The sequence below is a fragment of the Malaclemys terrapin genome, chromosome 17 (assembly GCF_027887155.1).
Source record: "Malaclemys terrapin pileata isolate rMalTer1 chromosome 17, rMalTer1.hap1, whole genome shotgun sequence".
Taxonomy (NCBI): domain Eukaryota; kingdom Metazoa; phylum Chordata; order Testudines; family Emydidae; genus Malaclemys; species Malaclemys terrapin.
The window spans coordinates 10,153,406-10,177,392 of NC_071521.1; the positions used below are offsets into that span (position 1 = coordinate 10,153,406).

General features: G+C 43.1%; 1 protein-coding gene across 2 annotated transcripts in view; it reads right to left on the minus strand.

The window, feature by feature from the left end:
• Positions 1-1,868: 1,868 nt before the first annotated feature.
• CFAP77 (cilia and flagella associated protein 77) overlaps positions 1,869-23,987 on the minus strand; it is a 96,725-nt gene continuing 74,606 nt past the window's right edge. For both annotated transcript variants that reach the window (XM_054007590.1, XM_054007591.1), the window contains exons 4-6: positions 18,941-19,043; positions 16,494-16,595; positions 1,869-3,173 (exon numbers count right to left, since the gene is read on the minus strand). In XM_054007590.1, the coding sequence (XP_053863565.1) occupies positions 3,051-3,173; positions 16,494-16,595; positions 18,941-19,043 (328 nt within the window). In that variant the 3' untranslated portion in view covers positions 1,869-3,050. The remainder of the gene's footprint in view (positions 3,174-16,493; positions 16,596-18,940; positions 19,044-23,987) is intronic.

Here is a 23,987-nt window from a genome sequence, read left to right on the forward strand (position 1 = left end):
AAGGGGTGGGGGAAGAAAGCGGATCTGAAAAACAGGATGCAGACCTGGAAATACCATATGAATAGGTGAGACATCTGCATATTCTGTTACCCCCCCCCCCAATTTGTGCAGTGCCAAGGCTCCCTTTGCAACAAATTAACAGATAAATAAAACAGCTTTTAGAACTAGCTGACACAGCACTTTGCATCATGATGTACAGATGAGAGGACCCTAATTTTCTTCTTCTTAGTGAATTTGGTGCTAGATGGGCAGCAGCAGCATATGCGTCTCCTGCCAATGTGCCACAACTTGCAGCGTGAATGGAGTTCAGGCTCCATGGCCCGTTCAGTCCTTGGCTTCTCTGCAGCAACTGACAATAAAGGCAGGAGGGTGGGAATTGGTTCAAACTGAAGTGATGTGGATGTGTGTCCAGGAGGACCTGGAGTGAGGTGCACCAACTTTCTTTTGAGCAGGCCACCAGATTGCAGCAACTTTTTGCCCTTGGATTCAACCTGGCAATCTAGAGGTAAAACACTCCACAGTCCATTACCCATCCCCTGAGCCAGCCAGTCCCCTTTAACACTCTCTTTTATTTGACTCAACCATTACTTCTTCTTTCCCTCATATTCTATGTTTGGCATCTGATACCCACCACTGTAACAAGCTCAGTATTCCAGCTGGTATAGTATAGTATAATATAGTAGGCAGAGGTAGCTAAACCCCTTTCTTTTCACAATTTCATATGGTCCAGCCTTGCAAGGTGTAGAGATTGCCTAAACCCTATTAACTTCTATAGGAGTTGAGGGCACGCAGCATGTGGGATCAGACCCCTGGAGCTTAGTTCTAGTCTCCTTTTCACCATACTGACTTTCTGTAAGCCCACAGCACTCAAAGAGCATTCGTTAGGGCCATAGAAAGTTTTTTTTTTTTTAGCCCGGCTCTAATGAAGCCCTTCTAGGGAGAGAGATGTTATTACCATGGTCCTTTCCCCTTTCACCCAGCCTTCCAATGAGCTGACAGGTCACTTTACGTGGCCAGGGAAGTTGTTTTCCTGTTGTTGAATGGCAGGTTGTGTATGAACCTAATCCTAGTGTATAGATGACAGCCTGTTGCTAGGGTTTATTAGATGCACAGTTGCTTGGCTCCAGGATTCAGGTTATAAGCCAAGTCACTTTTTAGCCAAACAAGACATTTAAGGCCCAGCATTCTTCCTCCCCAGCGTGATGGGAAAGATCTCTTGTTACACCCAACTTCTCTCAGCACATCACATCTTGCTATTAGCCAGCCAGCTACTTCAAATCTGCTCTATTAAGAGACCCACACTAGACAGAGGGAAGTATATAGAGCACCTAGCTCAGGAACTGGCCTTTTATCTCTCTTTCCAGGCTTAGCTGGGCTCAGGTGTGCTCAGGGTGGAGCCGTGAGGCAGACACTCCCTTATATGAATGGGTAGTTAAGCAGCAGCTGCCCCTAGGGGCAGGACCACTTAGAAATCTCAGACACAACACACCAGGCCTAGCTTGCCCCAGGGAGCTGCCAGCGTAATGGACTCATCCCTCCAAGGTAAGAAAAGTGCTTGTTTATTCCTAATGTCCAGATCAAAAATCCTCACTATTCATGCAGGACTCTGTCCCATTACGCATAGGTTCAAGAGGTCAGGCTGGAAAGCCTGATATTCTTAGGTGGAAGTCCTGTGCTGGGCACCAGTTCTGGAACCATCCATTTGATCTCTTGGCTGGCTTCACGCCCACCCAGCTCTCTATTAGAATTGTACACGGGGCTCGGTGCTGTGAGGATAAAACACTTGAATGATTGTGAGATGCTAAGGAACTACAATGATAGGACCTAGTTTGATAGGGCCACTCAGTGAGAAAAGAATGATGCAAACAGATGTTTAAAACATTGTATTTAAATATATCTGGTACAACATGAGACATGTTAATAGAGCTGAGAAGCAGAAAACACAGGAGTAATTCATTATTCAGGGAATAGTTTTTCAGAAGAGCAATTAATAAGAGCATTATTCAGAGGCACTTTCTTAAGGTGATACATCCCACTGGGAGTGGCCTTTTTTTAACTTGCCAGTGTAAATGCTGCTCTTTAGGGGCAGGTCTGGGTCTTCATATGTGTTTGCACAGTGTCTAGCACGATGGGGCATCTAAGTGTGTTACTGTAATGTGTATAGGAAATAATAATAATAGTCATTACTCGTACTGAGGTTGGGTGAGCTTGTAAATTCATTTGGCAGGCCTGTGGAAAACAGACAGGCCTGATTGCTACAAAGAGCCAAGAGTTAATCATGTACAAATGTCATCATTGTCTGGCTTCAAGTAAAGAGTTACTTTGCACTAACGCCTCAATTCAGCAAAGTATTTAAGCACGTACTCAAATCCCATTGAAGTTAAACACACCATTAAGTGCTTTTCTGAGGTTGGGCCTACCAGAGGACATATTTATCAATTGGAACATATTGGAAAATATTATATAAATGATGATATAAATCAGGGAACACGGGACTGTTACTCCTGTCTAATGTACTATGAAGGAAAGAAGAGCTATCTTCAGTGTAGTCATGCTATATAATCAAGCTGGTAAGGGTGGCTTTGTGCTACCATTTTGAATCCAAGGGAGAAATGCACTGTAGCATTATTAACCTGACCACAGTAATGAATTTTTTTCCTGTTTGCCAAAAGCTGGGAATCGGCGACAGGGGATGGATCACTTGATGATTACCTGTTGTGTTCATTCCCTCTGGGCCACCTGGCATTGGCCTCTGTCGGAAGACAGGCTACTGGGCTAGATGGACCTTTGATCTGACCCAGTCTGGCCGTTCTTATGTTCTTATTTGATATGATCAGATTGGTTAAAATGCATGCATATGCTCCTAGTGACGAAATGTATATGGAAGCCGGAAACTGGTAAATGTTCTGATTTATTCAGTTACATCAACATGAATGTAGCCTTTCTAAACTTGAAAAAAGAATTGTACATTAGAATAAAAATCTATCTTATATTGCTAACACAGTACTCTAACATGTTACATTGTTCAGTAATTGACTTCTGTAGAGCTTTCAGGCAGCTGTATATATGCCCTGGGCAAGGGGACCACATCTCACAGGTATTTCTGAGTGGTAGACACTGAACGCCTTTTTATGAGCGTCACGGTCTGGAAAGGTACTGAGATGAGGACCAACCTACAATGAAAGAAGCAGATATATGATTGGTTACAGCGAGCAGAAATTCAAAGAGAAGAAACTTGTAATATAAATTGAAAACAGATTACAGTTTAGCTCATCGGCTTCAGTCTTTTTCAGAACATTATTCCGCACTCTAAAGAAAGTTGCTTCTGAAGAAGTGGGTTTTTTACCCACAAAAGCTTATGCCCAAATAAATCTGTTAGCCTTTAAAAGGTGCAACCGGACTCCTCGTTCTTTTTACTCTAAAGAAAGTCAATTAACAACTTTAAAATTAAGACTAACTCTCTGGTTGGCTGATGAGTATTTAATCATGGAGATAATCTTGTTAACATTCCAGAAACAAGTCCTATAACCTCATTACAACAAATCACTCATTTAAGCTGACATTTTCAAATGTCCCTGGCTAAAGGTTGGCACCTACATAAGTGGGCTCATGGTCAGAGGTGTGGCATGCATTCCACTCCTCACACTGAAGACAAGAGGAAATACTGTTGTTGTTATGGTAGCACCTAGAAGATCCAGTCAGGATCAGAGCCTCCTTGTGCTAGATGCTGTACAAACGTACTTAAGAGACAGCTGTTGCCATGAAGAGGTTACAGCCTAAATGGGCAAGAAGACATAGAGTGGGGGAAAGGGATGGAACAGATAAGAAGAGTGATCAGGGTGATAGTTGGCAGATGACATATTAGTTCCCATGACTTTTTTGAGAGTGGTGGTGGTGTTTGTACATATACATACACAGCAAATATATACAATATCTATGCATGTATGTGTGTGTATGAGATTGCCTATTTAGATTATAAATCCTTCCGGGCAGAGACTAAGGCAGACAAAGGGTGGGTTTAGATTATCAGCAGCTCTGAAAATATGGCATTTAAGTGCTTTCGTATGGATTTAAGTGTCTAAGTGCAGACACTCAAATTTGAAAAATTTGGCTATACTAAGTGTCTCAGCATCACAGTTGTAACACAATAAATCTCTCTATGAAAAGAAAATGTGTCTGAGAGAGATATCCAAGAAGCTAATGTGTTTTCTCTTAAAATATTTGATCATTTTTTCAGTTTCTTTCAAGAGTCAGAGCTTGGGATTCTCGAACGTGTTTATTGTTGGGCTAACTCTGCTCCTTTGGAAAACCACGAGAGTTTTACCCCTGCCTTGAACTGAAGTAGAACTGAACCAGGGCTGTGTGCTTTTTGAAAATTCCACTCAAATACTTTAGGGACAATGACATCGCTTTAATGTACTTGTTATTTCACATACAATGGTATTCATTTTCCATTGGACTGTGTGAAACTGGACGGAAGTGCTACATTTTGCAACAATTCTAGTTTATATATAAATACTTGTTGTATTTCTCTACCACCGCACTTCAAGTCCGGAAGCTCAGACGCCTGACTTGACTTCCTCCACTCCAGCTCTTTATTCCCCAGCTGAAGTCATGCTATCATTTGTGACGTTGGCATTGCATACTGTGAGAATGGCTACCACTAGCAGAACACAGAAGCAGGGGAATGCATAAGCGGGGGAAAAATCCCTCTTTTCATGCAGGGTCCTTTGTTCATAAATATAAAGATGACAGAAGAGAAATAAAGTGTTATTTAAGCAGATTTGTAAGGATCTCCTACAAGTGAACAGCAGTACTCTGGTGTCCAGTGTATAAACGACAATAAAAGTGGATGCATTCTATTAGCATTACCCAGGGTAAATGCTGATTATGGTTGAATGCAACTAGGCCTAGAGTCAAAATTCCTACATTAGCTTCCTGGCACAGGCTGACACCCTAAACTTGGACGGCTACTTTTCACAGGGGTAATAGTTCAAGTTTAGCAGCTTCCAGAGCATCAGAACATGTTGCAGTTAGGTGGACCTGGAACTAGCCCTCCTGACCTGTAACACATCAACTCCTGGTTGCGTTTGAGGCCCTAATGAGAGAGGCGGGCTGCTCATTCACTAGCTCACCTGGGAACTTTGCACTGAGATTGCGCCCTAACACCACCCAAATGTAGGAACAATGGGCAATAAGAACAGTTAGAGCCCTCCACAAACTTATGAACAGCCTAAGGGGTCTGACCTCAGCATGTATAAGTGGGGAAGCACCAGGTGTAAGTTAAAGCAAAATTTGCCCCTAAAAAATGAGAAGTCCTCTGATAACAAGGGTCATTTGAGAAGTATGGATTAGTCCCAGGACAGTAATTATAGTCAAGACTGGGATGGCTTTATGTCAGAGGTCATAATATGACAGAGGTTGGAACAAGAAGTCAATGCTAAACTGGTGAATCCTAATCTCTGGCTGTTCCGCTTCTAATTCTCATTTTAAATGATGGACCAAATAACATTTTCTCTAGAGAACTCTGATAATCTAAACCAATATTCTGATGGTGTTTGAACTGTAATACCGAAGTCTCACATCTGATACACAAATTGAAGCAAGTCATGTGAGCAGGTGCTAATGTACAAAGTGCTTTTTTAAATGTCATATGTTGTAGGGTTTTATAGTTGTAATTACTTTCAACTCAGCTCATTAAAAGCAACTTTTAACTGAAACCATATTTTAATGTCAGATCACACCAAGAATCCATACAAGCCTTTTGTAGCTGGATTGTATTTAACATCTGACCTCACATTCAAGAATTACAGGGGAAAACCCTTGTTATGAAAAATCAGAGATGCATATGTGTGGGTTACTTCCACATACATTTCTCAATTACACAAAGTCCTTTTAGTTGAGAAAGGAGAATAATATAAAGAATCACCTACCGAGCATTAGCATTGTTGTGCAAAAGTCATTGCAAGTAAAGGCCGATCTATCTTTTTAATGGAGGGTGGAATAAATAGTACGAAAGACACAAAAAGGCAATAAATACTGAGTGAGGGCCTGATCCTCAGCTGGTGAAAATTGGCAGAGCTCCACTGGTGTCAATGGAGTGACGCTGAGGATCTGCTCCGAGACTTTTATTTTGCTCCAAGTATATAGGAACTAAATTTGTTTGTTTACTAGAAATCTACATTTATATTACCACTTTAGCCCTTTGCATGTATAAAGTGATTAGTAGTATTTATTAATGAACAGGGCTGCATGGGAGACTGGCAGAATATTTGATTGACATAACTGGATTACATTATTTGATATGATTTGCTTTTGAGAATGAACCTGTCAAGGGATGCTAGGTGGGGAATGAATGGGGTCATGGCTTTTCTTGCCTCAGTGAAAGGACCTGCATCCAGTTGCAAAGAAATGTAGTTTTACCTATTCCTTTTGTAAGCTCTAGCCTCAACTGTACACGTATGGGGAAGTAGCATCCATTCCTTGTATGACTCTTCATTTTAACAACAGGGATGCCCCCAGACTCCCCCTCGTTTCCCCATCCCCACTTGATTTAATCCCTTTAGCAGGTGACAAACCCCTTTTTTAAGTTTCCATCACAGGAAAACAATCTTTACTCCCTTTCCAAAGCATCGCTCATTTACAGGATCCTAACAAAGGCAGGCCCTTTTGAGTTTTCTTAAAAAAATAATATAAAAAAAAACTACACAAGATAACACTGTCATATTTATAGATTTCTTTCCAGTGGAGAATAACACAATATGGGAGACAAGTACACACGTGCACTCTCACCTATATATACAATATCCACACACACACACACACACACACACACACACACACACATATATATATATATATATATATATATATATATATATATATATATATATATATATAGATGCAAATGATTTCCGTGAAGCCATCACTTGTGAAGCTTGACAGAAAATAATGAGAAACACTAAATCTTTTATAAGGTCAACACTCGAGCAGCTGTCAAACAAGAAAAGAATTTAGCGAAAGAGCCGCAAAAACTTCCATCGCCTCATTAAACCCAACAGGGCCCGGGCCTGGCGTGGTGAGGAGACGCCGGGGCGCCTCCGTTTTGTGTCAGTAATTTGTGGCGGAGGAGGAGTGAAGACGAAACAGCCAGCGCCGAAGGGGCCTAGGGGGAGGCTGGGGAATCGTTAGCACGCCAGGAGCGGCCTCGGTTCCTAATTGGAAGCATTGGGCATTATCAACGGAGGATTTGCCTCAGCTCCCTGACAGCTATCTGGGCCTGGAATGATAGCCCACTTGTCAGTGTAAAAGACCATTAAAAACAAACCATTTTGATTTAATTGGAGGCGGTGCGCTGGGGGCCCAGGTGAGGCGCCTCATCAGCCGATGCTGGCTGCTGATGCCTTTTTCCCCCTGTATTGATGGTTTCCCCCCCTCACCTCCCTTTCAAAAACTGTCTGGGAAAGAGAGAGAGGTACTGAAAGATCCTTCACAGTCACATTGAGAGCTGCTTTCAATAGGGTTGTCAACAAATGCCATGACATGTTACAGAGCAGGAGATATTTTTAAAGCAGATGTTATTCTGTCCACAGCTGAACCAAACTTAGAGGGTTTTGCATCTAGATTATTAGGGTTATAAATACTGTGGCTATTACTGTAGGTAGAGTGGTTAGCAAGTTAAATAAATGGAGGGTTATTTCCCTCCTCATACTCCACATTTTCTTTTCTAATGAAAAGGAAAATAAAGAGATTAAAATGGCTTGTGTATGTGGGAGGGGGAATAATTCTTATTTTGCTTCAAAAACATGAAGATATTCAAAAGTGCCTTGTGATTTTTTTTGTTTGTCTGTCTTGAGACACTTTAAAAGGGGCTGATTGGCCGAATGCAGGTGCTGAGCACTTTCTGAAAATTAGGGCCCTTTAAGATGTCTTAAGTTGAGCACCAAAAGTCACATGGCCTTGGGAGGGTATAGGGCAGTGGTTTTCAACCTTTTTTCATTTGTGGACCCCTAAACATTTTCAAATGGAGGTGTGGACCCCTTTGGATATCTTAGACACAGTCTGCAGACCCCAAAGGTCTGTGGACCAAAGATCGAAAACCACCGGTCTAGAGGAATTCATCCATTTGGACCTTCATCCAGCTCACCTTGACAAATGATCCCACTGGATTCATATAACTTTTACGTTGGCTGTCAGAGCATACTGGGGAGTTAGCACGCGTGAGGTCCTGGGCCTAACTGGGAGCCTATTCTCTAGACCAACAAACCTATTGGTAAATGTGTCCTGTGTTGAAGGTAGAAAGGGACCCATGGTATGAAATGTCAGGTGATTTTTAAAAAGCATTTGCATGTGCTTAGTTCATAGTGAAAGTAGTGGTGGAGGTACCCTGCAGTGCATGCTGAGGACACGATTTGTATTACATTTGCAAAAAGATGTTGAAAGCAAACTGGTCTGAGTCCATTTGCTCATGGATAAGTGTCCCCAGCACGGGAAACACCAGCAGAACAGGCATCAGCTGCCAACCCTTGTTGGTAGCCAATGAGGGGGACAAGAATTGGAATGAACATGGATACTGAGTTTACTCTCTCAGCCCTGGAGGTGTTAGTATGGGGAAGATTACACATTGCCTGTGCTCTACCTTATCCTATGGACACTTTGAGGCCTTCAGTCTCCAGAGCTGTCAATCTGGGATCTTCCACCAGCACTAAAATCACTCAATTTATTTTTAACAAAATGTGGAGGAAAAGCAATTTAAAACATAGATTTCCCCCCCCCCCATCAAAAACAAGAGCTGGTCTGAGCTGCAAAGTTCAGTGTGTATGTCTGGATCTCAGATTTTGGCTTGGTTCATTGAACGTATAGTGGAAGTGGACCAGTTGCAAATCAACTTCCAAATGGTTCTGAGGTATTTGGGTTTAGGTTTTGGATTGGGCCTATCTCTGATCAGAAGGTAACCCCTTTTAACAGAGAACTTCAGGACCCGATCCGGCTTTCCCTTACATCAGCGTCAATCAGGAGAAGTGGAAGGAGTTGGAAGAGTAGTTGAGGAGGTCAGAGGGAAAAGCACCGAGGGCCATCAGTTCACTGGGAAGGAAGGGTAAACTGAGGATTGCTGAAGAGGGCTTAGAGACGCAAGGGGAGAAGTTACTAATTACACTGTAGACATGGAAAGGGATACTGGTGAAAATAGGATTACTGAGGTTATTAAATATATGGGAAGGGGAGTATCAGAGGCTGTGATCAGAGCTGCCATGCTGAGTGAGGTATCGGCCACCATTATGCAAAAGTGTTAGTGGAAACCAAAGTGATTTTAGTGCTGGTGCCAACACTGGAGACTGAAGTCCTCAATTTAGCCATAAAACAAGGATTGCGCAGGCAGTAGTAAGATTCCCTCATGTTGCCCCAACCCAGATCTGGAAGGATCACCTCTAAGGGTAAAATGGTAGTTCCATTTTCCATAGCCCATTCAATCTTTGGTGCCTCTGCTGAGATTATCTGCCTTAGGATTTTATATAGCGTCTATTACAATGGCATCTAAATTGCCTACAAGGTGCCAATTGCTCTGTCCACTAGGAACTGGACTGAGACCCACCAATTCATTTCACATAGGCCGCAGAACAACCCTCAGATGATATTGACTCTTGGTCAGTCAATATTCTGACCTGAGCTAGATTTCAACTGGCAATTTAGCATGGAAAACTCTCTTGGCCATTTCTCTATTCTCTAAGCATGATCTAGATCTCCAGGAGATAAATTTTATAACACCCTGAATGTGTGAAGTTCTTTGCTGTCCTCCTCAAACTTCTGAAGATAAATGCCATATCTAAACAGCTAGCCCAGTGTGTATTACATGTATCCAACACTGGTTATTTAAGCTCTGGCTAAGGCTTTTCTGACAAGACAACAATTGCAGGATTACATGAGCTGTGCTTGTCAGTTCAGTTCCTTAGACAGAAATAGAGGTGCAGCATAAAAAAACAAACTCTACTCTTTTTTTTTTTAATTTTTTTTATTAAACCTCAACTGTTAATTTTTGCGAAGGATCAGGCTGTGAGCAGATATCAGATCCCTGGTGAGAATCAAATACTGGAGCCCAGAATTTTGCTGCAAAATTTATACAGTGGGGATTCCTTAATTACTTTCACTGGAAATTTACCTGACAGTGCTTTCTCAGGTAATGCAAGGCATATTCAAGGAGAGCTGCTCATCCGTTGACAGTGTCTTTGATTTTGTGCTAGGTTGCAAATTAAGTCTTTTGCCAAGGTATCCTAACACTTGCTTGTCAATTGCTTATCGCTTATTCATATAGCGTATTGAGTGCAGCTTATTTCCTCTGTTTGGGAAAGCAGTGTATGTTGACAAATGTTTTGTCCAAAGTTGTTGTGGGATTTCTCTTTTTTCTTTTTCTTTTGTGCCCAAGTAAACAAGAATATTTTCCCTGGAAAGCGAGCCTGCATTCCTATGCGAGTTTAAACTTCTAATGAGTAAAGAGACACTAATGCGTGTCAATGACAGTGTGTAGGTTTATTTATTCTGACAGGGACCAATTCTTCTCTTTTATATCAGTGCAATCTGGAGTAACTCCACTCAAGTTGACAGCCATTCTGGATTTATACCAGTACAACTGAGACTAGAAGCTAGTCCGGACTGTCCAATTTTGGCTTACTGACATGCTAGATTATTATTATTATTAAACATTTATGTTTGAATAGAGCCAAAAGGCCCCAATGAGGACTGGCGCTCACTGTGTTTGGTGCTGTACAAATGCTACATTTCAACAGCAGCTTCTTACCAGAATCAGAATTGACACCTAAGACTAAATTCTGGTTAAACCAAAACAGGCAAATTGTGACCCTTAAACAGATAAAGGGTCAGATACATCCGTGATTGAGCTATGAGGTCAGAAGCCAAGCTGGCCCAGTGCATTGTAGAGAGCTAGTCATCTTTGGAGTTGTCACTGACTAGATTGCTGTGGGTAAAAACTTACCCCTTTCATAGGGTTTGGTTTTAGTTGCAAAAGAAACTCAAAATGAAACACAAAAATCAAAGCCAAATCCTTCTCCCTGGTTCTGGCTGTTCCAGGGTTCCTCCCCCAGGACTGCTCAGCCTGCATCCTGGGTCTTCTTTCTAGAAAGCCACTTCCTCCTTCCTTATATCTAGTGCATATCAGGAAAACACAATTCTTTCCAGCAGGATCCTTGCCTGTTAACAAGGTGATGTTTTAGGCAACCACTGTCAGATTATGCCAGCATGATTAATCAACTCACATGGTAATATTCAAGGAGGTGAGTCCAATTTATTTAGGTCTCCAAAATTACCTTAACCTCTTTTCTTCTTCTGAAGCTCAAGATTTTCATGACCTCTTCCTTTTCAAACTATTCCATATAGCAGCACGGTATTAAAACAATAAAAGGTATTAAAACAATAAAAAAGGCTTTGTGAGCAGCCCCTACAGCATAAATACAGAGATGTCATTGTGTGCTCCTAACGTGGGAGCACAAGGTTCGTTTGTATATGGGGGACACACAAGAACTGTGTGGTTCTGTTTGCTTTGACTTGCAGTTCGTTAGCACTGCAAAGGGTGGACTGGTGCCGAACTTCTTTAAAGCTTGGGAATGTTTGGATCTGGGATTTTGGTTTGGGCCCCAAATTTCCTCCTTATACATTTAATTATCTGGCTGCTGCATGGCGTGTTTGCAAAAAGCGCATTGCTGGAATCCTGACCTTCAGGTCCACAAGGAAAAACATCCCTTATAAAATAATCTGAATTTGGTTGATTTAGAGGCAAAACAAATTTATGGCCAAATTCTGGGTGGTCATGGGCATATATGTGCTAGCCAGTGAAACAGCTCACATCACCCCCAGTCCCGGCTCCTCTGATAAGTTACAGAAGAACTCATTCTGCACATCCTGTACGATCAGCATTGCAGCGGAGCATAACGGATGCTACCAATGGGTAAGGGAGGTGGTCTGCGAATTTATGCACGTGCCCCTTCTGAGTGGCTGGCCACTGTTTACAATCCCCTGTGTATTTAGTCCCATGTCTAGAAGGGACAGATTGTCTAAAGGGGGCAAGGTGCATTTCTCTGGGCTGTACATAGCTGGAATTCCCCTGCGTTCTGCAGCATATGTATGTAGCTATATCTACTAATCACACACAGGTTTGTTTCTCCCTGCACTCCCTAGAATGTGGTCCCTCAAGGCTAAGTTTTAGCAAGGAGAAATAAAATGGGTCACAAAGGAATTCTTGGACACACAAGAGCTACATTAGCAAAACCGGAACCCAGGAACCAAACCGAAACTAAAACAAATCAACTGAAAAGTGTCCTTTCCCTTCTTTGGGTGGGTGGGTAGAGGCTTCCTGTTGGGATAAACAAGGGGTTAACCCTAGAGCAACTGCCTGTTGTGTCTTGTAAAAATACCACAAATCAGCAACTTTCACTAATGAACTGCACCTTGGTGTGTCACTGGCTCCCCACTACCCTGTTATATCAGCGAGCTGGGCAGCGACTGCCGAGCTGGGGGGCCCAGGAGACAGGAATCAGGGTTAGTCTTCCACAAAGAGCTGTTAAGTAAGAACAAACTGTACAGTGCATGAAAGCTTGTAAATCAAATGGTTAGCTTAATAGCATGTGCCATTATTCTAAAGCAGTGGGGCTGAAACCTAAATCCAAATGAAAATATAGTCAATTTGTCTATACTTTAGTGACTGAATGACTATGTAATGTCAAGGAACCGTGGAGCTGTGGAGAATGGACAGAGGCAATTAGTGGAAAAGAGCAAAGCTCCTTCATTTTCTCCTCCTCCCTCCCTCTCACCAGGCACTCGTTTGAGGTCAGGTGAAAGTCCTAGGTGGATTCAGACTCCAGTCTCAGGGCTGCTGAAGATCTGTGTGCCCAATTTCTGCAGCTCTCTGCATGAGACCAGGGCAAAACGTATAAGAAATTTTCCTCTCGTTTTCAAAGGCTTAAAAGAAGAATGTCATTACCATAGGGTTTATTCTTCCATTACAAGGATGTGGCGCTACAGGGCGCTCAGCACTCTCATTTCCCATGGAAATTAATGAGACATCATGCCCGATGTTTGTAAAGCACCTGGAAGGTGACGTGCAATGACAAAGTCTGATCATTAAGAGAGAGGAAGCTTCACACCACTTGCTCTCCCACTGCCGCGGTCGAATATCCTTCTCTTCTCTGTCCCAGCTTTGCCGCAGGAATAATATCCACCTCCTAGCAGTGCTGAGGCCTGATTAATGCTTGTCAAACTCTATGTGAGAGCTAAGTATTAATACAATATTGGTGTCCACTCAGGGTGTCTTCCAGAGGAGGGTCTCAAAATATTTTACAAACATCAGTTGAACCTTACAACCCTTCCACCCTCCTTCCTCCCCTCACTGAGATGAGAAAGCATTATTGTCCCCATTTTACAGATGGGGAAACTGAAGCATAGAATTTGCCCACATGTCTCGGCAAGGCTGTGGCAGACCTGGAGTGGAACCAGGATCTCCTGCCTTCCAGGCTTGTATCATAGCAACCCTTCTCCTGAATCCCAAATTACCATTCACAGTTAAATAACACAAGACAGTATATTAAGTGCCCTGTGTGTTATGGGGCACATTAGACCAAAACATTATGCTCCAAGGCCGAGAACCATTTGCTGCACTGCCATCACCCTCTCTCCTTGCCATTCCCTGGGCTAGTGTGGCTGAGAAGAATACGCCTTACCCGTACGCTCTAGACAGCTGCCATAAACTGGCTTTAAATGCTCCCCCTTCCTTGGGGGAAATGTAGCAGTGGCCAGGAGGTGTAGGGGTTCTTTTGAGTTTCCCCTGGGTAATGCAGAAGCCCCCAAGAACAGAGGGTGGAGCTGGAGAGCCATTATAGTTAAAATCCAGCTGTGGGCTGTCTGATTTGTGGAACTCCTTATCTCTGCTGGAGTACCTCCCTGCTCAGCTGGACCTTAGGAACCATGCAGGGCTGGTTTCTGCTCCAGAGGCAGAATTCTGAAGGTGTGCGGGAGTGGGGCATGGCGAGACCAGGGTGGGCTGGCTAAGGAGCAGTAACGAAGATTGCAGGAACTGGTGCTTGGGAGAGGGTTTCTTGAGAGAAGTAGGAAGCCTGGGAGAAGGGGGTTGGGCCAGGGGAGCCATTAGAGTTTAAACGGGTCTACAAACAGTTCTGAGTGCATAGAGTTTCTTGCACTAACTGATAGGATCCAGTCTAGATGCCGCTTAAGCCTTATGAGAAGATTCTCCTAACCTCTTATGGGTTGGAAATCTAATGAGAAGAGACTCTTGAGATTTACATTGTTTACTAACTGATTTTTTTATTAACCCCAGCACCGAAGCATCAGGACATATGTATAGATTAAAGGTAGCATCATGTTAAACTGCCTACAGTGGACAGCACTATCTGCTCCCCTCCCTGTGCCATCATATTCAGTTTTCACTAAGACCGGAGCCAGTTAACCACAACCAAGAAAGTGCTTGAGTAAAAAGATATCTTGCACCATGCCCAACAAACGCTTAGGTTCAGTGTGGTTCAACTGTTGGACCAGTTCGTATTTTAATGGAACTGTTTCACCACCCCTTATCTGAAGTTATAACTAAGGGAGATATGTATGAAGGCCAGGGATTGGAAACCATTGAGTAGAGGTACCTGGCCATGGAACTGTCAGCCGTAGGACCATGCATCTCCTTTGTTTTATTATTATTGCTGTATTAACTAGGTAAATAGTTTCATGGCCGCACAATGGAAATATTTAATTTCCCTTTATGGGAACCATGCTCTGAAGCCCTGTTGAGCATTGCCTTTCCCAATCTAAGTTCTCATATGGACTGATAGCAAATCATATCCGCAGCTGGGGAGAAGCAACACTTTCCAGATGAATGTAGTAAGGAATAGAAGGATGATGGGATCGATGGGCCTCTGTAGAAAACTGGCTAAGGCCTGGATCCCACAGATGAAACAGTCCCAGCGGACCAAGGGAAGAGCGGAGAGAGAAGAGCTGGGAAACGAGAATGCATGAGACTGCCTGTGTGGGCAATATATAAAAACCCAACTACTCTCACAGCCCAAACAAAAGGGAGCGAGTGAAAAAGAAAAACAGAGAGAGATTGAAAAATGAATAGTGATGGAAAGGTCCAGGGTGAGAGGAGCTATAAAGCAAAGGCTTGCCCCAGTATCTCGTGTGACTTACACAATCTGTTTAACAGCGATCGGTCATGTTCTTTCCCTGACATTAGCTGCAGCAGCAGCTCTGTGCTGACAGGCAGCTGGGATAAATTATTACTGACATATGCTAATAGGACAGACTTAGGCAGGACGTAAGAGGCATACATCAAGGTGGTGCAAAACATATTTCCTGGTCGAAACTCTGCAACTTGTTCAAGTAGATTAGCTTCAGGAAGCCACGAATCCTCTTCGTTGTTTAACCTGCAGTTTAAATCAACGTAGAGGCAAAAACTACCCCTCCCCACCCAAAAATGTTGGCCCATGATGAGGGGTTCTTTATAATAGTATCTATCAATGCCAGATGTGATTTGGGCCATGTAAACTCCCCACAGGTTTTGGATATTCAGTCTTTCAGTTGTTTTCCCCCTTCAGCCTAGCTCCCTTCTTCCCTTTCTTTGTAAAATGCCCCCTGGCTCTGTACTTGCAGTTTCTTTATAATTTACACCACAAACAAAGATCCCAGAATTCAAAAAAGCACCCAAGAGTGCAACAGGGTGCATAGATTAATACAGCGAGGTGTTTAGATCCCATGCTAGGACATGAAACCTTAACCTTGACTCTTACCTGGATCAATTAGGTAAGTGTCATGTGGTTCTATAAACCTCAGCAGACCCTTCATTCAATCTCAAGGAGACTATTGTCAATCAGACAGTTTAGAGAAATACCAAGAGTGCAGACTTTCTGGAAACCTGTGATTCTCAGGGTAACAATACTTCTTGAACCAAATTAACCCCATGTGATATGAATTATTTATAGAACAAAGCAACAAAATGGCGCACTTTGTAAATGCCTGTTTTCTGTACAGTATTGCATGCTCCTTTCAGGGGTACGTTTGAAGTTCAGATATTAATGAAGAATAAAAGATCAGTCTTGTATTAAGAGTGAGGCATAAAAAGATGTGTTTCTAATCTGGCGAAGCTGTTGAAAGCGTTCACAAGAATTTGGCAAACAAATAGGAACCTCCAGGTCACACCTTCCTTCCAGCTGTCTCCTCTGTATCTGTCTTCTAGGCCCCTATGCTGCAAACATGCACATTCTTAACTTTACCCATGTGAGTGGTACAACTGAAGCCAATGGGGCAATTCACATGCTTATCTTAAAATGAAATATGTGGCAGTGTTTGCAAAACTGGGGCTTTAGATTGCAAGCTCGTCAGGGCAAGGGCTGTCTTCATTGCTTGCTTTGTACAATAATACCAAGGACACTGTTGTATAGTGTTAAATGGGGTACACATGTATCTGTGCAGGTGCCCAATCATACCTTCTGAAAGTGGGGCATGTGCCAAAGGGAATCCAATTTCACAGGCGGTTGTTGTTTTCTGAGAAGCGTGGTCCGAGTTTCATAGACTTTCTTTTTCTGCAACTAAAGGCAAATAAGATGTGGGAAATAACCACCTAGGAACAAGCTTACTCCAGTGAATAGATGCCTTCCTGGATAAGGTGATCTCCAATGTGAAATGGCAATTTAGACCTCATCCCGACAGAATTATAATAGTGTGAATTAGACATTTCTTGATAAATCATTTTTGGATCGATGGTAGATGAGGCAGCCTTTGGGTAAAGGGGATACTCATATTTAATTGATCTGGGTCTTCCTCTCATATTAACTTTTAACTCTAGCTGGCATTTATACAGAGAACATTTTGCTCAAGAAAACCTCAATGTTCCACAAATGTAATAAGCTGATAAAACTATGCAGAAGCATCATTTCCCTTCTCACTGTGATGCAGCCACCTCTGGAGTGAAACAGGGCAGCTGTTCCAAAGAGAAAATTATCCATATTTAATTGAATTTCAGAGGGATTTTAGATAAGCAGATGATGTAGTTCTGATCTAAGCAGGGCAAAAATGTTAATGGGCCTACTCTTGCAGAACCGGTTATGGGATTCTTAGTGAACAAAACCTCTATTTTATACTCCATCCCAAAGGGACCAGCACAGAGCCCGATTCTCCATGCTAGAGCAATGGTTCAATACTAACCCAGGAGAAGAGTCCACCCTGCAGGGTGGGGATTTCTTGACTCTTGCCCATTCAAGTACTATGCTAGCATGACCATGCTTAGCTTGTAGCACCTGATAGACTCATCACACAAAGTGCTACAGGTTTTGTGAACATTTTTGGCTCTATGGTGAAACTTGGGATTCTGTATCACCTAAGTGCCGTCTAGTATTTAGGTTTGCATTCCTTAATACAATAGGAGATGCCTACAGATTTCAGGAACTCTTGATAAAATGGAGGGAAACACAATAGTCTCTCTCTGATTTAAAAAAAAAAAATCAGTCATTAATAGATCAGGTAGCAATGTATTTTCCAACATTCCAGACAGTGCAGCCGTAAAATAGCTGCTAATTAAAAACACTGTATTCTTGCACTTCAACTATAAAACATGCTTTGTAATGGCAATAATACCACTGAAATTGGTCATTACCATATTAACTCAACTCTTCCTTGAGCCATTAACTAATAAACCAGTCATTGGCTGCTTTTAAATGTTATTACAATATTGCTGCATATAATGGTGCTGTGTTTCACACTCACACTACCACTCTGACTGCTGGAGACAGACAAGCAATGCCTAGATCAGGGTTGGTGCCTTTACTCATTTTAATGTATGTTAGGATGGTCACTGGTCCCAAGTAACTTGCAGAGAGTCCATCTCTAGGGGTGACATTGTTCTGAGATCTTTCACTGGGACTCCCGGGGTGAAGATAAAATTCCTTGGAGGACTCTTGAACCTCAGAAGACTTTGGGCCCAATTGTCATTTACAAAAAGGCCGCTTCACACAGCAGCGGCAAAAAAGAGGCCTTACTGTTAAGGACAATCAAGCCCATTCACCTTAATTGATATAAGGGTTTTAAATCAAAGTGGGAACCTTGAGCTTGATTTTAAATGGTATTTAGGCAACTAAAGATGCAGATTGGTACATAGTAGGCTTTTCAAAACTGCCTAGGTAGGTTAGATTCCTAATTCCTATTGAGTCATTGGGAGTTAGGTGCCAAGGGGCTTTTGAAAATCCCATGAAGCATCTATCTGCTTCTTTTGGTGCCTAAATACCTCTAAAAATCTGGCCCCCCCCATCCCTAAAATATATACTCAGTTGTACAAATCTTGAGATTTGCACTGTGGTGGTGTAAGATGACATAGAACAATGCTCTAGATACCTGCTAGCTGAAGCCAAGCTGACTTTAATGGAAAGGAAAAAAGAGAAATACAGACATTTCTGCAGAGGGAAAATGCTTTGCCGCAGAAAATGCAGTACTTTAAGATCTTTTTGCTTTGTTTTGATGGCGCTATTAGCAGCCAGGGAACCAAAGCTTCCTCTTTAAACTTATCATTGATTTTATAGCAACTGACATTTAGGGCATTGCCTTTTGCCCTGAAAAATTCCGCAGGTATTTATAAAAATAAAAAGGGGATGTAGGGGCTCTTGTTCTCCAAATGCATTGCCTACATGAAGTCGCTCTGTAGGAAGAGTCCAAGCCCAACCATGGAATCGTTTTGAGCCGCTAGGGGCTGAGGCGTAACCCTCAAGCCCTACATTCTTAGGGAGTGAGGTAAAAGCCCTGTGCCCTCCAGCCAGTATCATCTCACCCTTATTGAAATGTTTCCAACTCTGGGGAGGAACAAAGCAGTGGCTTAACAGCGGTCAGCAAAGCCACACAACTTTATGACAGCAAGTGAGGGACACTACGTCCAAAGTGCTGTTACCTTTTTTTTTTCCACTTGCTTGGCCATGGCTACTGCCCTCTGTTGCTCCATCCACACCTCCTTGTACCTGTGCTGGAGAAGGTCGAAGAAGGGAGTGGAAGGCCTACAAAACATTCAGAAGATAATGTCACAATGGGCCAAAGCACCCCCCCGGTACACCCATTCGGTCCCTCTAATAAAAACTTTGATTTATATCCGCAGAGGATGGAAAATGCGACTGGTGAGAATGCTACGGCTCTATCATCTCTGCTGGAAACACGAAAATCTGTTTTGATGAGCGGGCCCAGCTGCAGAAAGAAACAGTATCATGTCCACTCACACAGCACTAAGTGCCCCAAGTATAGTATTTTATAGATTCATAGATTCATAGATTATAGGACTGGAAGGGACCTCGAGAGGTCATCGAGTCCAGTCCCCTGCCCGCATGGCAGGACCAAATACTGCCTAGACCATCCCTAATAGACATTTATCTAACCTACTCTTAAATATCTCCAGAGACGGAGATTCCACAACCTCCCTAGGCAATTTGTTCCAGTGTTTAACCACCCTGACAGTTAGGAACTTTTTCCTAATGTCCAACCTAGACCTCCCTTGCTGCAGTTTAAACCCATTGTTTCTGGTTCTATCCTTAGAGGCTAAGGTGAACAAGTTCTCTCCCTCCTCCTTATGACACCCTTTTAGATACCTGAAAACTGCTATCATGTCCCCTCTCAGTCTTCTCTTTTCCAAACTAAACAAACCCAGTTCTTTCAGCCTTCCTTCATAGGTCATGTTCTCAAGACCTTTAATCATTCTTGTTGCTCTTCTCTGGACCCTTTCCAATTTCTCCACATCTTTTTTAAAATGTGGCGCCCAGAACTGGACACAATACTCCAGCTGAGGCCTAACCAGAGCAGAGTAGAGCGGAAGAATGACTTCTCGTGTCTTGCTCACAACACACCTGTTAATGCATCCCAGAATCATGTTTGCTTTTTTTGCAACAGCATCACACTGTTGACTCATATTTAGCTTGTGGTCCACTATAACCCCTAGATCCCTTTCTGCCGTACTCCTTCCTAGACAGTCTTTTCCCATTCTGTATGTGTGAAATTGATTTTTCCTTCCTAACTGGAGCACTTTGCATTTGTCTTTGTTAAACTTCATCCTGTTTAACTCAGACCATTTCTCCAATTTGTCCAGATCATTTTGAATTATGACCCTGTCCTCCAAAGCAGTTGCAATCCCTCCCAGTTTGGTATCATCCGCAAACTTAATAAGCGTACTTTCTATGCCAATATCTAAGTCGTTGATGAAGATATTGAACAGAGCCGGTCCCAAAACAGACCCCTGCGGTACCCCACTCGTTACGCCTTTCCAGCAGGATTGGGAACCATTAATAACAACTCTCTGAGTACGGTTATCCAGCCAGTTATGCACCCACCTTATAGTAGCCCCATCTAATTTGTATTTGCCTAGTTTATCGATAAGAATATCATGCGAGACCGTATCAAATGCCTTACTAAAGTCTAGGTATACCACATCCACAGCTTCTCCCTTATCCACAAGGCTCGTTATCCTATCAAAGAAATCTATTTGCTCAAGATAACCATGCAATATATAGTGTAAGCTTCCCTAGTGCATTCACTACACTCCGAACACCAAATATGCCTTTCTTCACAATATTGGGACTGCTTGATCTCCAGCAATAAAGTCTCTAGTATGGTGGAAGGATCGCAGCAGCACCTTGCATGACAACTTAGTCTGGGACCCAGCTAAGACTTAGAGACAACACATTCTAGCCTTCTGGACTCGGGGCATCCATTTTGGAAACCAAGTAGCTCAGGGGAAAATGACCAAAGGCTGTGCTGAGCCTTCACATCAATATCTGAGAGCTCTGAACTGTGATTCTGGCCCTGACAAGCCTCCAGAAGTCCTCCCTTTGTCAGTATGTTCCCCATGCAACTGAGTGGTAGTTGCCTCTGAATTAACAAGGGGGCACAAAGAGTGAGGTGGTGTGACGAGAGGATCTGAAGTCCATCAGAGCTCCCATGTGCCAAAGAGGCTTGAACAGGCAACAGCAGGGCTGGCAGACTGGGCCTGGGAGGGGCTTCTAGCTGTAGTGGGACAAAGGGAAGATGCTGATAAACACCTTGCCCATTAAGCAACTTAAACGAGAGTTGAAATGTTCCATCAGAAAAATGACCCATTTGTGCTCAGAGAGGAAGATCTCGAAAAGCAAAACCAACAGACTCCTCCTCATTGATGAAGAAAATGGACATTCAGGCCAAGGTCCCCCAATCTCATCGTTCACTGACCTCGATCCCTGCAATCAGTATACAGAGGAGCCAGAACTCATCACACAAGCTGCACAAAGATTCACAGATTCCAAGGCCAGAAGGAACCACTATGGTCATCTGGCCTGATCTGCTGTATATCAGAGGCCATGGGGCTGCCCGCGTTTAATTCCTCTTTGAACTAGCTCAGATCTTTTAGAAAAACCTCCAATCTTGATTTTAAAATTTCTAACGATGGCAAAGCGACCCCACCCCCACCCCATGAATCCAATCACAGGCCTTGCATAGAGTTTCACACCCTGATTCCTTGCATGGTAGGTGCTCTTTTAGTTTTTTGTTTTTCTTTGTTTTGTTTTGTTTTTGTTGTTGTTCTCTCTCTCTTTTTTTTTTTTACCTCCTCCCCCCACTTCATACAAAACGACGACAACTATATCAGGGAAGGAAATACAATTAAAACAAAAGAGAGAGAGATTCCGGTATCCCTGACACTGCGGTTTAGTGATCATTACAAGTGATGATGGCTGAAGTGGTGGTGTACTCAGGCCTAAGTTTTAAGCCCAACCCAGACCTAAACTGGATCCAAGCCCACATGAGCCAAGCCCAAAAGAGTCGAGTTGTTTTCTGACCTGACTCCGACTTTTCCCCCTAAATTTAAGTCAGTGCAGCTGCCACCTCTGGCCTATGGGGTTGGCCCAGCGGTGGCTCCATGCTCTGCTCCTGCCAGCCGCTGCCCCCGCCTGGGCTGTGTGTGTTGTGAAGTGAGAGGTGCTGTGACTCCTTGGCGCGCACACTCTGCAGTGCAAACAGCAAGATGGTGCTGGCTGGCAGGAACATGGCATGAAGCCGCCCCGGCACCACCCCCAGGGGCAGAAGGAGAAGAGCTGACCCGAACCCAGCCCTTGTAGTTGGGTCCTGTTGGGTTTGGGTTGGGTTGCAGGGCTCTGCTCTGAAGCTCATACAGGATTTTAATTTGTATAACTACTGACAATAGGCCCTAACTGAAATCAGGGCCCCATTGTGCTAGGCCCTGTACAGACATAAATAAAAGAGCTTAATAGATAAGACAAAATGTGGGAGCAGGGAAGGATTATTATCCCCATTTAACAAAGGAGGAACTGAGGCACCGAGATTAAACGAACTTGTTCAAGGTCATGTAGGGAGTCCGTAGCAGAGCTGGCAACTGAGCCCAGATCTCCTGGGTCCCAGTCCAATGCCTTCTCCAAGTGCATCAAATACATCCTGCCTCTTAAAATAAAGTTTTTAAAATTGGCAAATAAATTGGAGAACCTTTTTTTGGGCGGTGGGGGGAAAGGGAGGGATGGAGTCTTACTAGTAAAAGTCTGACTTTAATATCGCACTAAATACACCTCTTTTGATGTGGCTTCCCAACGGGCTCCAATACACTAGCTGTGTGACACTGGATACAATGGTGAAATGCTCCAGCCAGGAGACATGTACACTGCCTGTATGAGGCCAGAGGTAACATGCTCAGCTAGGCCTCGAGGAACAGAAGATAAAGAGAGTAAAAAGGCATCTGCTTGTCAGCTAGTCTCCGGGCTAACCAAATCGAGCTGATAGTAGCCAGAGCGGCAAGCTGTTAGAATCAGAACCGTGTGTGTGCGTCCGTCCGTCTTTGTGCCTTTGGTCCGAGGTGGCAGGACAGGTTTAATTTCACCAGCCAATATGAAAGACGGGGACAACCAGAGCAACAGCAATAAAGCAGAAAACATCCTTTCTGTGAATACAGCTCGTTTCCTCAAGGTGAGTTTCATGATGGAGAAATAGTCAGAAGTAAACAGGATGAAATTCAATAAGGACAAATGCAAAGTACTTCACTTAACAAGGAACAATCAGTTGCACAAATGCAAAATGGGAAATGACTGCCTTGGAAGGAGTACTGCAGAAAGGGATCTGGGGGTCATAGTGGATCACAAGTTAAATATGAGTCAACAGTGTAACACTGTTGCAAAAAAAGCAAACATCATTCTGGGCTGTATTAGCAGGAGTGTTGTGAGCAAGACACGAGAAGTAATTCTTTTGCTCTACTCTGTGCTGATTAGGCCTCAGCTGGAGTATTGTGTCCAGTTCTGGGCACCATATTTCAGGAAAGATGTGGATTGATTGGAGAGAGTCCAGAGAAGAGCATCAAAAATGATTAAAGGTCTAGAAAACATGACGTATGAGGGAAGATTGAAAAATTTGGGTTTGTTTAGTCTGGAGAAGAGAAGACTGAGAGGAGACATAACAGTTTACAAGGTGGTTACAAGGAGGAGGGAGAAAATTTTTCTTTAACCTCCGAGTATAGGACAAGAAGCAATGGGCTTAAATTGCAGTAAGGACGGATTAGTTTGGACATTTGGAAAAACTTCCAAATGTCAGGGTGGTTAAGCACTGGAATCAATTGCCCAGGGAGGTTGTGGAATCTCCATGATTGGAGGGTTGTTGTTTTTTTTTTAATGATTTTTTTTAAGAGCAGGTTAGATAAACACCTGTCAGGAACGGTCTAGATAATCTTAGTCCTGCCTTGAGTGCAGGGAACTGGCCTAAATGCCCTCTTGAGGTCCCTTCCAGTTCTACGATTCCATGATGGTTTTTCCAGCAGCAAATGTTAAACTATAAAAACCCTAAACGATGAGTAAGTGAAGGGATCTTGATCTAAATATTTGTATAAATTCTCCTCCCCACACACCCTTCCGATGAGGAACTCCTCCATTGCAGCAGTAGTAGCCTATCACAATATGTAGCTACCAGACACCCTGCTCTGCCTACACCTG